This window comes from Bos mutus, chromosome 9 (genome assembly GCF_027580195.1).
Source record: "Bos mutus isolate GX-2022 chromosome 9, NWIPB_WYAK_1.1, whole genome shotgun sequence".
Classification (NCBI taxonomy): Eukaryota; Metazoa; Chordata; class Mammalia; order Artiodactyla; family Bovidae; genus Bos; species Bos mutus.
The window spans coordinates 64,169,749-64,185,461 of record NC_091625.1 but is presented as its reverse complement, the minus strand read 5'-3'; the positions used below and the strand labels follow the sequence as shown (position 1 = coordinate 64,185,461).

The 15,713-nt window shown below is 47.2% G+C and overlaps 1 protein-coding gene across 1 annotated transcript in view; it reads left to right on the top strand.

The window, feature by feature from the left end:
• The first annotated feature begins 2,094 nt into the window (after positions 1-2,094).
• The window catches only part of NT5E (5'-nucleotidase ecto), a 71,511-nt gene continuing 57,892 nt past the window's right edge, over positions 2,095-15,713 (top strand). The window contains exon 1 of the mRNA XM_005899087.3: positions 2,095-2,495. Within this exon, the coding sequence (XP_005899149.3) occupies positions 2,157-2,495 (339 nt within the window). The 5' untranslated portion in view covers positions 2,095-2,156. The remainder of the gene's footprint in view (positions 2,496-15,713) is intronic.

Below are 15,713 nucleotides of genomic sequence, written 5' to 3'. Positions count from 1 at the left end.
TTCTCTTTGTTCAGTCGTGCTCCTTTCGAAGAGTTGGATTGCTTTTCTGGGTGCCTGATGTCCTCTGCCGGCATTCAGAAGTTGTTTTGTGGAATTTACTCGACGTTTAAATGCTCTTTTGATGAATTTGTGGGGGAGAAAGTGTTCTCCCCGTCCTACTCCTCCGCCATCTTGGCTCCTCGCAGATCCTCTCGGCTTAATTCTTACTTACGACTTTAATAATACTGCTAGTATGTTATTGTACTTTGCCTGTTTTACAAGATTGTTGTTTCTTACATTACCAAATGTGTGACAGAAACTTCAATGAAAATAATGATGACTAGGCAATTTAAAGAAGTTGATAAAATCTATAGTTCTGTATGCAGTCAATTCGGAGAAGGCAATGGCACCCCACTCCAGTACTCTTGCCTGGAAAATCCTATGGATGGAAGAGCCTGCTAGGCTGCAGTCCATGGGGTCGCTCAGAGTCGGACACAACTGAGCGAATTCACTTTCACTTTTCACCTTCCTGCATTGGAGAAGGAAATGGCAACCCACTCCAGTGTCCTTGCCTGGAGAATCCCAGGGACAGGGGAGCCTAGTGGGCTGCCATCTCAGGGGTCGCACAGAGTCAGACACGACTGAAGCGACTTAGCTGCAGCAGCAGCAACATGCAGTCAATTGGAGAAAGAAATGGCAACCCACTCCAGTATTCTTGCCTGGAGAATTCCATGGACAGAGAAGCCTGGCAGACTACAGTCCATGGGGTCTCAAACCGTCGGACACAACTGAGCAACTAACACTATGTGATCAATGATTATAATAGTGTAACTCTAGATATGAGAAGATAAAACAAGAGGGAATTTTTCCTGGACCATAACAGAGTGAGAGAGGTAGGTGGTCCAGAGCCCTTTGGTTACTGTTGATAGACCTAGTCCAGTAACAGCACATTGAGTGGCCCATCAGCAAAATCTTTGCCAGATCTCGGAATGAGTCTTCTGGGTACTGTGGAACGAAATGGTCAGGAAATGTCTTCCAAAGTACAGCTGGATTTATGACCATGAGAGAGCCCTGTCAACTACAAACCGGCACTTGCCATCTACCTCTACAAGGCTTAAACCATGTACTGCTGCAGCTGCCGACCTTCAACATCCCCTGAAAGGAGTTCAGGGTGGAGAGCAGAAATGAGGCACTCTGTGCTGGTGGAGGGGGGGATGTTGGTGAGGGGGGGGGGTGCGGTGGTAGGGAGATGGGGACTGAAAGGACAGGTCTTCAGATAGGTATTTTCAGGAGCTGATTTTATGAGCCCAATTCTTGTATTTCCTCACATCTAGAAAAGCGCTGAAGTCCTTCATGGTGACGACTATTTCCTGTGACTAAAGCTTCCTGAGACCAGTAGAAATTTTCTGGAAAAAAAATAGGGATTTGATTGCCTGTACTCTCCCTTCACCAAAATCACACATATATTCTCCTTCCCCCCTACCTCTTTGGAGCAGTTTCTCAGAGCTATTTGAGGTGCTGTCTCCCAGACTACAGTCCTTATTTTGCCCTAAATAAAATTTAACAGCCAACTCTCAGGCTGTGCAGTTTTTTAAGTCAGCACTCCCACAGCCCCCAAAGCACAGCGCTGCCCTCGCTCCCTCCTCTCACCTCTTTTCCTTTCCACTTCCTCTCTCTTCCCTTTTCCCCTTCTTTCAAGTGAGAACTGGCAACCACAAACCCACAGAAACAACGCATCCTTCTGGAAAAATTTAAAGAGGCAAGATCAGCGAAGACCTGGAAGCGGAGTGGACGCTCCAAATCCTCCCGCGCACCCTCCAAAGAGCAGCTCATCACCGATAGTGGGACCACCAGCGCCCAGGCTCCCTGGTCGGGCCGGGACCGCGACCGGTGCTCTCTCGCCGCGGGGAACAACCTCCTCACTGTTCCCGCCCGGAGCGAGTGCCAGCCGCCAGCCGCGTCCGAGCCACCCTGCTGGCCAGGGTCGGATGGGGTGACCGCGGGGGTGTGCGCCTGGCCGCGTGGGGCCGGCCTCGGGAGAGCCCGCCCCGGCCCGGCCGGGCCCAGCCCCGCCCGCCGGCCCGCGCAAGCCTCCTTCGACTTAGCCCCCGCCCTCCTCCTACAGCCAGTCTGGCTCGCACTCACCGGCGCTCGCGCTCTCGCCACCAGCCGCAGCCATGAATCCCGGAGCGGCTCGCACCCCGGCGCTGAGGATCCTCGCGCTGGGCGCGTTGCTGTGGCCCGCGGCGCGCCCCTGGGAGCTCACCATCTTGCACACCAACGACGTACACAGCCGCCTGGAGCAGACGAGTGAGGACTCGAGCAAGTGTGTCAACGCCAGCCGCTGCGTGGGCGGCGTGGCACGGCTTGCCACCAAGGTGCACCAGATCCGCCGCGCCGAGCCCCACGTGCTGCTGCTCGACGCCGGCGACCAGTACCAGGGCACCATCTGGTTCACCGTGTACAAGGGCACCGAGGTGGCGCACTTCATGAACGCCCTGGGCTATGATGCCATGGTAAGACCGCCAGCCGGGCAGGCTAGGGAGCCCCCGGGGTGGAGTGCCCGTGCGAGAGAGATGCCCGGGTGGAGGAGCCGCCGATGGCGAGGCCGTGGGTGGCGAGCCTAGGACCCGGGCGCAGAGCGAAATGGAGAGGAAGCGAAACTCCCGTCAGTCTTCCAGGTGGATGCTTACATAGACGCCCCTTGGCTGATTCGACTTAAATGGACTGATGTACTTCCACCAAGAAATTGGGTATTTAGAGGAGCGGGACTCGGACTTGCCAATGAGGAGGTTCAGCTGGGATGTGTAGGACTCCAGTTACCCTGTGCCCTGGACCGAGGGGTGTGTGTGTGTGTGTGTGTGTGAAGTCGCTCAGTCGTGTCCGACTCTTTGCGACCCTGTGGACTGTAGCCCGCCGGGCTCCTCTGTCCATGGGATTCTCCAGGCAAGAATACTGGAGTGTGTTGCCATTTCCTTCTCCACCTGACCGAGGTAGATCCGCACATACCTCTCATTTACTGCTTGGTCTTTCAAAGAAATACTTTATCTCCAGTTAATTGGAAGGGAAACAAACTCAGGGTCAAAGAGGTTAAGTGCATTATCCAGGTCACCTGCTCCAAAAGAGAGAGCGAGAAAGGATAATAATAGATCCCAGATCCCTTTGACCCCAGAGTTTAAGCATAATTAAGCTCACAGTCTTGGGGAGAATCCCAGCTGGACACCTTCTGTGTGCAGCTGACTTTCTCTGTGCCTTAGTTCCTGCCTCTAGAAAACAGGGTAATAATCCTGTCTGCTTTCAGAGGGTTGTCTGACACATAATTGTTGTTTAGTTGCTAAACTGTGTCAGACTCTTTTGCGGCCCCATGGATTGTCATCTGCCAAGCTCCTCTGTCCGTGGGATTTTCCAGGCAAGAATACTGCAGTGGGTTCCCATTTCCTTCTCCAGGGCATCTTCCCCACCCAGGGATCAAACCCGCATCTCCTGCATTGGCAGGTGGATTCTTTACCACTGAGCCACTAGGGAAGCCCACTTCAGAGGGTTGGCTGGCATATGGTATGACCTCTTTAAATGTTAGTTCTTGTTATCACCAGACACTGTTGTAGAGGTTTAAAAACAGAAATAAAGAAGCTTCCCTAGGGAAGCCAAAATGCTGAAAGCACTGGGTTTCAAAGAATTTCATTAAAATCAGTTTGGCAGCAGAGATGTAGGAAGAGAGTCCCATTTAAGAGATGAGAGGCTGTTAAAACATATGTGAGAGTTGAAGTGCCAGTTCCCCAGTGCTCTGTTAAAGGTGATGCCTTATTTTGTTGGACTGAATTCTAGAAAAGGAGCAGAGAGGAGCGGCACAGTAATAAATAGTTATGACTTTTGTAAGTCAAACCAACGCCCGAGTTTAGCCCTGTGTGAAATCCTAGAGTGAAGGGATTCTGTGTGGCAAAACTGGGGGAAGAAATCCTAGAAGTTTTAGAACAGGAACAGAGCAAGGGGTCCAGGGAGATGTGGTATGTGGATATGGGAGATGGGGAGAGGTGTGGTCCTGCCTGGGATACAGCAGGCTAACGGTACACTTTGTAACAGAGGAACACAGAGGTGGGCAAAGCACAGTGCTGTATTTTTCCCCCTGAAAACTTGGAGAGAGGAGGACAGGAAAGATATAGGGGGGTAGACTATTTTTTTTTTTTCCAGGAAAGCTCATTGTAGAGAGATGAAAGAAGGACAGAGAGGTCCTCTCTATCTGATCGTTGGTTTTAAGGTTATCAGGAACACTCAGAGCCGCTGCAATTCAAAGGCTATGAGCCCCGTAGCCTTTGTGTTTATCTGAGCCACAGCCTTTATCTGGGGGACTTGCCAGCATCTGAACTGTGCCAAAGACTCGTGGGTCTCAAGAATTCTGTATGTGGCCTTTTAGTGTTCTTATCTCAGCAGCTAGACCTGCCTGATGCTTTGTCCTAGGTAATGACAGAATAAATATTTATAAAATTGTTGCCATTTCCTCCCAGAAAGAATAAACCTTACGTGAGTTTGATTTCATCCACAAACCACAACTTTCTAAACTTTTCTTTTCATGACGCTCTTTTTTCCACAGTTGTGTAGACTCCTTTTGGTGGAAAAAAAAGTGGATAATTCCCAGTTTTCCCAAGTGATACTGTTTTCCTCTTTCAGATGAATTAAGTTCACAGTGTTAATCAAGTGTTTATGATAAGATGCTGGGTGAAGCTGAAGCAATCTGCTACAAGTTACAGTCCGTCACCACCAGAAATGTTTAGAATGCTTATTGTTGGATGGATTTACTGTCTTTTAAATTTCACTCAAAACAATTGGACCGGGGCCTGAGGAAATTAGGCAACTTATGTAATGTTGGCAGGTTGTGAAAGAGGAGGAAAGCCAAAGGTAAGGCTGGTGGCCAGGTTCTTGATAGCCTCTCATCAGATTCACTCCATGCAGGTTTGACAAACATGGTTTGACCTGCATAAAATCTTAGTTCTTGTGATGCTTTAGTAAGGGATAAAGCTCTGCCACATTCACTGTGTTTTGGTTTTCCAGTGGCTTTTCATTGGCATTTTGCTAACACACCTTTCAGCGAGTTTATTGCTGTTCTGCTGTTAAAAGAAAGTGCGAGTGAAGTCGCTCAGTCACGCCCGACTCTTTGTGACCCTATGGATAGTAGCCTGCACCAACCTCCTCCATCCATGGGATTTTCAAGGCAAGAAGTACTGGAGTGGGTTGCCATTTCCTTCTCCAGGGAATCTTCCCAACCCAGGGATTGAACCCAGGTCTCTCACATTGTAGACAGATGCTTTACCGTCTGAACCATCAGGGAAGTCCTCTGCTGTTAAAAATCCACCCCCAGCTCACCAACCTGCTGCCACCTCTTGACTCTCAGGAAGCTGGAGATGTAGATCAGGGTGGAAAACAGTCGTGAAAGGATATCCCCAGTTCTCTAGAAACTGGACCTGGTTAGAGGAACCACATCTAAGATGCATGGGTTTGGAGGGCAAAGAGGAAGTGACTAGAATTTAACTTAACCCCAGGAGTTCCCTCAACCTCCGGACCTTCGAGCCCCAGTGAGAACAGCTAGAGGGATTCTTTTTTTTCTTATTGTAGCTAGTTGCTTTACAGTGTTATGGTGGTCTCTGCCATACACCAACTTGAATCAGTCATAACTGTGTGTGTGTGTGTGTGTGTATGTTTGTGTGTATATATCCCCTCCCTCTAGAGCCTCCCTCCCCCGACCCATTCCACCCCCCAGGTCATCACAGAACACTAGGCTGGTCTCTCTATGTTACATAGCAGCTTCCACTAGTTATCCATTTTACACATGGTAGTGTATATATCAGAGAAGGCAATGGCACTCCACTCCAGTACTCTTGTCTGGAAAATCCCATGGATGGAGGAGTCTGGTAGGCTGCAGTCCATGGGGTTGCTAAGAGTTGGACACGACTGAGCGACTTCACTTTCACTTTTCACTTGCATGCCTTGGAGAAGGAAATGGCAACCCACTCCAGTGTTCTTGCCTGGAGAATCCCAGGGATGGGAGAGCCTGGTGGGCTGCCCTCTATGGGGTCGCACAGAGTCAGACACGACTGAAGCGACTTAGCAGCAGCAGCAGCAGTGTATATATGTCAATGCTACTACTCAATTTGTCCTACTCTCTCCTTCCTCTGCTGTGTTCACCAGATCATTCTCTATGCCTGTGTCTCCATTCTTCTCTGTAAATAGATTCATCAGTAGTGTTTTTGTAGCTTCCATATATATACATTAGTGTACAATGGTTGCTTTTTTCTTTCTGTCTGACTGCACTCTGTATAACAGGTTCTAGGTTCATCCAACTCACTGTAACTGACTCGATTTCATTCTTTTTTATGGCTAGTAATATTCCTTTGTATATGTGTACCACAACTTCTTTAGCCATTCATCTGTTGATGGATATCTAGATTGCTTCCATGTCCTGGCTATTGTAAACAGTGCTGCAGTGGACATTGGGGTACCTGTGCCTTTCAGAATTGTGGTTTTCTCAGGGCATGTGACCAGTAGTGGGATTGCTGTATCATATGGTAGTTTTATTCTTAATTTGTTTAGGAATCTCCATACTGTTTTCCACAGTGGCTGTACTAATTTACATTCCACCAGCAGTGCTGGGGGGTTCTGATAGTGCTGGAGCCAAAGGCAAGCTTAGAGACCTCTGGACCCAGCTGCCAGGCAGAAAACTCTAGAGGGAGGCCGTCACAAGCTGCTAGTTAGTGTCGCTGTGTTGGTGGAGGCACAGGAAGACAGCTCTGATGTACTCACCATGTGAGTTGGGCGGGTTGCTTTCTCTGAGCTTCCTGTTCCCAACTGCAAGACTGGCGGGATCAACCACCACCCCGCCTCTCTGTGTAAGACTTTTGCAAGTGATCCATGAGATGGCAAATGTAAAACTCCCTAGCTCCCTGCTGGCTCAGAGTAAACACTCAGTAAAAGTTAGTTCCATGTGTCCTGCCAAAAAAAAGAGAAAGGTATGAGTAAGGGAGGTTGGGGTTTTAAGCTCTCAGTTTATCTGATTCTGACTGCCCAGCACAGCCTACCACCCTCCTCCGCCCACTCCACCAACTTTTCTATGTCCCATTTCTGAACTATTATTTTTTCTTTTTTATATTTTTTTTGTTTTTATAGAAAAAATTACTTTTAAATGCTAATAATGTAACATTTTCCATCACGGAAGCAGTTTATATTTGCAAGACTCACTAGAGGTTGGATTTTTTTTTTGGTTTGGGCTATCTTCATGTTTACTCATTGAGCAGACTTATGTGAACCCCAAAAAGCACAGAAGCAAAGGGATTCATCTCCAGGGAAGGGATTCTAACCACCAAGGTGGGCTGTGGGGAAGGGCAGCCTCCTTTGGGCCCCGTTGTAAGGCCCTGGCTGCTGAACCCACTTTCTGTCTGACAGCCAGCAGCCTCAACCTGAGCAAATCACTCCCTGATGCCAGAGCCAGCAGCCTGAGTGGGGACCGTGGCCCCTGACTTTACCTCACTCAAGCCCAATAGACCCCCTTTTGTCCACATGCCTCACCTTCCATTTCCCACGTAGGTAGCCTTCCTCGCATGTTGATGTTTGTGTTTGATTTCTATGTGCGCTTGTAGAACCTTTGTTATAGTTTTTGTTGCTTATACTTTTAAGTTACACAACTCATTCTGTTACTCAGCTCATTGTTTCTTTTGTCCTGACCTGGTCCTGCGTGGGGTTTGTCGGTGTCACTCTGTGTCTATCATGTACACGCACTGTGCCTCGTGCACCACGAAGACCTCCCCACATTTTAGCTTTTGCTCCCCTTTGATGGATTTGGACATGGTACACATCATGCTGCAGTTCCACAAATGTGCTGCCCCAAATAGCCTCCTGCAGGTCCCAACTGTGAGACTTCCTTTAGGATCCATCCCCGTGGGCAGGCTTGCTGGGCACAAGGATGTGTACACTTACTCAGGAACTGACCACCAGATGGCTTTCCTGGGGCCTTCTATTCACCCCACCGACCCCCAGGCAGATATGACCCCCCCCACACACATCCTTACCCCTACTTTGCATCATTCTGCAGCTTTCCAAGAGGTGTAAACTGACATCTCACTATCTGAGCTTGTGTTTTTCTAATAATTAGTAAAATAAGATGCTTTCTCCTTGGAAGGAAAGTTATGACCAACCTAGATAGCATATTGAAAAGCAGAGACATTACTTTGCCAACAAAGGTCTATCTAGTCAAGGCTATGGTTTTTTCCTGTGGTCATGTATGGATGTGAGATTTGGACTGTGAAGAAAACTGAGCACCGAAGAATTGATGCTTTTGAACTGTAATGTTGGAGAAGACTCTTGAGAGTCCCTTGGACTGCAAGGAGATCCAACCAGTCCATTCTGAAGGAGATCAGCACTGGAATTTCTTTGGAAGGAATGATGCTAAAGCTGAAACTCCAGTACTTTGGCCACCTCATGTGAAGAGTTGACTCATTGGAAAAGACTCTGATGCTGGGAGGGATTGGGGGCAGGAGGAGAAGGGGATGACAGAGGATGAGATGGCTGGATGGCATCACTGACTCGATGGACGTGAGTCTGAGTGAACTCCAGGAGTTGGTGATGGACAGGGAGGCCTGGCGTGCTGTGATTCATGGGGTCGCAAAGAGTCGGACACGACTGAGCAACTGAACTGAACTGAACTGAATATGTTTGTTAACTTTATGGGTTTCCTCTGCCCTAACTGCATGGTCACATGCTTTGCTCTTTTTTATAAATTAGGTTTGCTCTAGTTTTCTTACTTTTCAAGAGTTCTAAGTATTAATCTATAATCAATTTTATTTTTTCTAATTTTTTTTGGCCTAGCCATGCAGCATGTGGAATCTTAGTTCCCCGACCAGGGATTGAACCTGTGCAATGGAAGCACACTGGACCACAAAGGAAGTCCCTGAAATCAGTTTTAGACATTGTTGTTTCCTCCTCCAGGGGATTTTCCCAACCCAGGGACTGAACCTAGCTCTCCTGCATTGCAGGTGGATTATTTACCATTTTTAGATCTATTAATTTTGTCCATAGCATTGTCAACTTGTTTTATTGGGTGGGAATTTTTAAGACATCAGGCCCAGGCCTGGGAGATAGCATCTCAAGTGACCCTGAGAGAACTGCCTCAAGGAGCCAAGGGGAGGAGCCTGGTTATATAGTTTTGCAACATCAAAATACTAGATAGTCTGAACATCAAAAGAGTTTTGTCAGTTAAAGAAAACTAAATATCCCAAGTTAAGGATTGTATTGCTTTATATAGTTATATATAAAGTTTTATATAAGGAGTGTTGTGCTATGTAGTTTTATATTAAGGAGTGTAGTGCTTTATATAGTTTTGCAACATCAAAATAGTAAATAGTCTGAACATCAAAAGAGTTATGTCAGTTAAAGAAAACTAAATATCCCAAGTTAAGGATTGTAGTGCTTTTCTATGTATGGAAAGTTGCAAGAGTCTGGCTCACTGCAGTTATTCCTCTGACGTGTACCTCTAATATCTGGGGCCAGTATGTGTGGTTTCATATCCTGATGTTCCTCAGGGCTCAGCCTAGGGAGTGGCTGCAGTCTGATGGCTGCTAGATAGCAGGTATTCATCTCTTCAAATTCCCTTAGGGCCCACATTGAGGGCTGCCATCTCTGATGACTGTGACATCCGTGTTTACTGATATGGCAGAAAATACTCCATTTTTTAGTGTCTTTTCATTGAACAGAAATCCTCCACTTGGTATAATCAAATTAATTTTTATTATTTTTTTTGTCTTGTGGTTTGTGCTCTTGAAATTTTACATAAGATTTTAGTAATTTGAAGCTTGTCATCCCCAGCACTCATCACTGGAATTCAGACATGAGTACTGTTCTCTCTGCCTTTGAGAGATGCTGAATCTATAACTGGGAGTATGCCATTCAGCTCTTTGAGCCATCAATTCCTCATCTGTAAAGTCTGAGGGTCCTCACATCTCTAAACCAATGGCGACCTGAGAAATATTTTGATTCCATTTCAATTCAGTGGAGGGACGGGAGGATGAGGCAAAGGTGCAGAAGCAGAAATCTGTAAGATGGACCAGCCTGAACCAGAGCGAGGTGGCAGGAATCAGGAGAGATGGGATCACATGCAACTTACAGGCCACTCTGAGAAAATAGGCTCTGCTCTATTGTCATGGGGAGCCACTGGAGGTGTCTGAATGGAGGAATTTGTTGTTAATAAAAAATAAACATTTTGTCTTTGTCTGAGTTCCTGTCACATAGCTCCCCAAACTCTTGGGGATACTTGATCAGTGTCTTCTTAATGTCAATGAGATGACTGATGGCTGGAGACTCCTAGGCATCTTCAGAGTGACTTCTGGGGAGAGGCAGGGACCAAGAGACTCAGCTAATCACCAGCAGTCAAGGATTTGATCAATTATGTCAACGTGATGAAACCATCATCAGTTCAGTGCAGTCGAGCAGTCGTGTCCGACTCTTTGTGACCCCATGAATCGCAGCATGCCTGGCCTCCCTGTCCATCACCAACTCCTGGAGTTCACTCAGACTCACGTCCATCGAGTCAGTGATGCCATCCAGCCATCTCATCCTCTGTCGTCCCCTTCTCCTCCTGCCCCCAATCCCTCCCAGCATCAGAGTCTTTTCTAATGAGTAAACTCTTCACATGAGGTGGCCAAAGTACTGGAATTTCAGCTTTAGCATCATTCCTTCCAAAGAAATCCCAGGGCTGATCTCCTTCAGGATGGACTGGTTGGATCTCCTTGCAGTCCAAGGGACTCTCAAGAGTCTTCTCCAACACCACAGTTCAAAAGCATCAATTCTTCGGTGCTCAGCCTTCTTCACAGTCCAACTCTCACATCCATACATGACCACTGGAAAAACCATAGCCTTGACTGGATAGACCTTTATTGGCAAAGTAATGTCTCTGCTTTTTAATATGCTATCTAGGTTGGTCATAACTTTCCTTCCAAGGAGTAAGTGTCTTTTAATTTCATGGCTGCAGTCACCATCTGCAGTGGTTTTGGAGCTCAGAAAAATAAAGTCTGACATTGTTTCCACTGTTTCCCCATCTATTTCCCATGAAGTGATGGGACCAGATGCTGTGATCTTAGTTTTCTGAATGTTGAGCTTTAAGCCAACTTTTTCACTCTCCTCGTTCACTTTCAACAAGAAGCTTTTGAGTTCCTCTTCACTTTCTGCCATAAGTGTGGTGTCATCTACATATCTGAGGTTATTGATATTTCTCCCAGAAATCTTGATTCCAGCTTGTGCTTCCTCCAGCCCAGCGTTTCCCATGATGTACTCTGCATATAAGTTAAATAAGCAGGGTGACAATATACAGCCTTGACGTACTCCTTTTCCTATTTGGAACCAGTCTATTGTTCCATGTCCAGTTCTAACTGTTGCTTCCTGACCTGCATACAGATTTCTCAAGAGGCAGGTCAGGTGGTCTGGTATTCCCATCTCTTTCAGAATTTTCCACAGTTTATTGTGATCCACACAGTCAAAGGCTTGGGCAGAGTCAATAAAGCAGAAATAGATGTTTTTCTGGAACTCTCTTGCTTTTTCCATGATCCAGCGGATGTTGGCAATTTGATCTCCGGTTCCTCTGCCTTTTCTAAATCCAGCTTGAACATCTGGAAGTTTACAGTTCACATATTGCTGAAGCCTGGCTTGGAGAATTTTGAGCATTACTTTACTAGCACGTGAGATGAGTGTCATTGTGCGGTAGTGAGTATTCTTTGGCATTGCCTTTCTTTGGCATTGGAATGCAAACTGACCTTTTCCAGTCCTGTGGCCACTGCTGAGTTTTCCAAATTTGCTGGCATATTGAGTGCAGCACTTTCACAGCATCGTCTTCCAGGATTTGAAATAGCTCAATTGGAATGCCATCACCTCCACTAGCTTTGTTTGTAGTGATACTTTCTAAGGCCCACTTGACTTCACATTCTAGGATGTCTGGCTCTAGGTGAGTGATCACACCATCATGATTATCTTGGTCGTGAAGATCTTTTTTGTACAGTTCTGTGTATTCCTGCCACCTCTTAATATCTTCTGCTTCTGTTAGGTCCATACCATTTCTGTCCTTTATCGAGCCCATCTTTGCATGAAATGTTCCCTTGACATCTCTAATTTTCTTGAAGAGATCTCTAGTCTTTCCCATTCTGTTGTTTTCCTCTATTTCTTTGCATTGATCGCTGAGGAAGGCTTTCTTATCTCTCCTTGCTATTCTTTGGAATTCTGCATTATATCTTATATCACCTCTTGATGCTTATATCTTTCCTTTTCTCCTTTGCTTTTCGCTTCTCTTCTTTTCACAGCTATTTGTAAGGCCTCCCCAGACAGCCATTTTGCTTTTTTGCATTTCTTTTCCATGGGGATGTTCTTGATCCCTGTCTCCTGTACAATGTCACGAACCTCCGTCCACAGTTCATCAGGCACTCTATCAGATCTAGTCCCTTAATCTATTTCTCACTTCCACTGTATAATCATATGGGATTTGATTTAGGTCATACCTGAATGGTCTAGTGGTTTTCCCTACTTTCTTCAATTTAAGTCTGAATTTGGCAATAAGGAGTTCATGATCTGAGCCACAGTCAGCTCCTGGTCTTGTTTTTGTTGACTGTATAGAGCTTCTCTATCTTTGGCTGCAAAGAATATAATCAGTCTGATTTCGGTGTTGCCCATCTGGTGATGTCCATGTGTAGAGTCTTCTCTTGTGTTGTTGGAAGAGGGTGTTTGCTATGACCAGTGCCTTTTCTTGGCAAAACTCTATTAGTCTTTTGCCCTGCTTCATTCCGTATTCCAAGGTCAAATTTGCCTGTTACTCCAGGTGTTTCTTGACTTCCTACTTTTACCTTCCAGTCCTCTATAATGAAAAGGACATCTTTTTTGGGTGTTAGTTCTAAAAGGTCTTGTAGGTCTTCATAGAACTGTTCAACTTCAGCTTCTTCAGCATTACTGGTTGAGGCATAGACTTGGATTACTGTGATATTGAATGGTTTGCCTTGGAAATGAACAGAGATCATTCTGTCGTTTTGAGATTGCATCCAAGTACTGCATTTCAGACTCTTTTGTTGACCATGATGGCTACTGCATTTCTTCTGAGGGATTCCTGCCCACAGTAGTATATACAATGGTCATTTGAATTAAATTCACCCATTCCAGTCCATTTTAGTTCGCTGATTCCTAGAATGTCGACATTCACTCTCGCCATCTCCTGTTTGACCACTTCCAATTTGCCTTGATTCATGGACCTGACATTCCAGGTTCCTCTGCAATACTGCTCTTTACAGCATTGGACCTTGCTTCTATCACCAGTCACATCCACAACTGGGTATTCTTTTTGCTTTGGCTCCATCCCTTCATTCTTTCTGGAGTTATTTCTCCACTGATCTCCAGTAGCATATTGGGCACCTACTGTCCTGGGGAGTTCCTCTTTCAGTATCCTATCATTTTGCCTTTTCATACTGTTCATGAGGTTCTCAAGGCAAGAATACTGAAGTGGTTTGCCATTCCCTTCTCCAGTGGATCACATTCTGTCAGACCTCTCCACCATGACCCGCCCGTCTTGAGTGGCTGCACACGGCATGGCTTAGTTTCATTGAGTTAGACAAGGCTGTGGTCCTAGTGTGATTAGATTGACTAGTTTCCTGTGAGTATGGTTTCAGTGTGTCTGCCCTCTGATGCCCTCTTTCAACACCTACCATCTTACTTGGGTTTCTCTTACCTTGGACGTAGGGTATCTCCTCACGGCTGCTCCAGCAAAGCACAGCCACTGCTCCCTACCTTGAATGAGGGTATCTCCTGACCGCTGCCCCTCCTGACCTTGAGTGTGGAATAGCTCCCCTAGGCCCTCCTGTGCACACGCAGCCACCGCTCCTTGGACGTGGGGTTGCTCCTCCCGGCTGCTGCCCCGGCCTCCAGCGTGGGGTAGCTCCTCTCGGCTGCTCCTGCGCTGTCGCAGCCTGGCAATCTCCGCCGCCGCCCCTGACCTAGGACGCTGATTAGCTCTTCTCGGCTGCTGCCCCTGACCTCGGACATGGGGAAGCTCCTCTCGGCCATTCCTGCACCATCGCAGCCTGGCACTCTCAGCCGCTGCCCCTGACCTCGGACGTGGGGTAGCTCCTCCCGACTGCTGCCCCTGACATCGGACGTGGGGTAACTCCTCTTGGCCACCGCCCCTTGGGCATGGGGTCCTCCCGGCTTCTGCCCCTGACGTTGGACGTGGGGTAGCTCCTCTCGGCCGCGCTATGTGTACCGTCGCAGTCAGGCGGCAGCTGGGAGGAGTTACCCCACATCGGAGGTCAGGGGCAGCGGCCGAGAGTGCCAGGCTGCAACAGCGCAGGAGCAGCCAAGAGGAGCTACCCCCCGCCCCAGGCCAGGGGCGGCGGCCGGGGAGGAGATACCCTACGTCCAAGGAGCGGTGGCTACGCGGGTGCAGGAGGGCCTGAAACCATCATAAAAAGTCCTAAATAGTGAACACAGTGAAGTGGTGGCAAGGTGGTGTGCCCAGAGAGAGCAGGGAAGCCCTGTGCAGCCTTCTGCTTGCACACCTTGCCCCATGCATGTCTTCCACTTGGCTGTTCCTGAGTTGCAGCCTTTATAGTACACCAGTAACCATAAAAGCAAAGTACTTTCCTGAGTTCTGTGAGTTTTTCTAGTAAATTATCAAAACTGTGTAGGGTCTTGTGGGAATCCCTGATTTACAGATGATGTATTACAAGTACAAATGATCCAAGAACTTGCAACTGCCATCTGAAGTGGGGGCAGGCTTGTGGCTCTGAAGCCAGGATCTATGATTTGATGTTCACTCCTGGTAGACAGTGTGTGCGTGCTAAGTCGCTTGAGTTGTGACCTACTCTTTGCAATCCCATGAGTGTAACCCTCTGGGCTCCTCTGTCCATGGGATTCTCCAGGCAAGAATACTGAAGTGGGTTTTACTGGAGGAGATCTTCCCAACCCAGGGATTGAACCCGTGTCTCTTGATTCTCCTGCTTGGCAGGTGGTTTCTTTACCACTAACACCACCTAGGAAGCCCCAGGTAGATACTGTCAGCATGGAATTGAATTGTTGGACACCCAGTTAGTAACCTCAGAGACCTGGACAATTAGCTGATATGAGAAAACACTTCTCAGCCACAGAGGGAAATCACAGTTTTGGAAGAATGAATAGAAATGGATGGGAGGGCAAAGATACCAGAAAAGAGGAAGGGAGAAGGGGCTGGACAATATAGTCTAGTCAAGAGATGATGAACACAGACTGTAACTGGGCAAAGAGCTTGTATACCTGCAGTGCAGAAAGCTGATGTAACAGCAGACATTTGCCGCAAAGTAAGTATTTATTGCAGGGCGCCGAGCAAGGGAGTAAGAGAGAGCCTCAGATCCACTCCCACTTGGGTTTTGAATTGAGGGTGTTTTTAAAGGGAAAAAACAAAGAAACTGGAATTAATCATCATTTTGTGACGTTTCTTAGTCACAGTTTCGGGAGCCAGTAAGTCTCTGGTTTAGGATTCTCAGGCCAGATGGTCTATGACTTGGGGGCCTATTAGAAGAGCAACTTGTAATTGTATGTTAATGATGAAATCTACAACAGCAGTTCCTCCAACTCTGGTAGATTACTGTTCTGTTAGCCCGTGGTTGAGGTCATAGGGGATAGAAAGGGAATAAAGTTTTGAATAGAGAGATTCATCATTAACTTGGAAGGGAACTCAGTTTTAGGGGCACTCC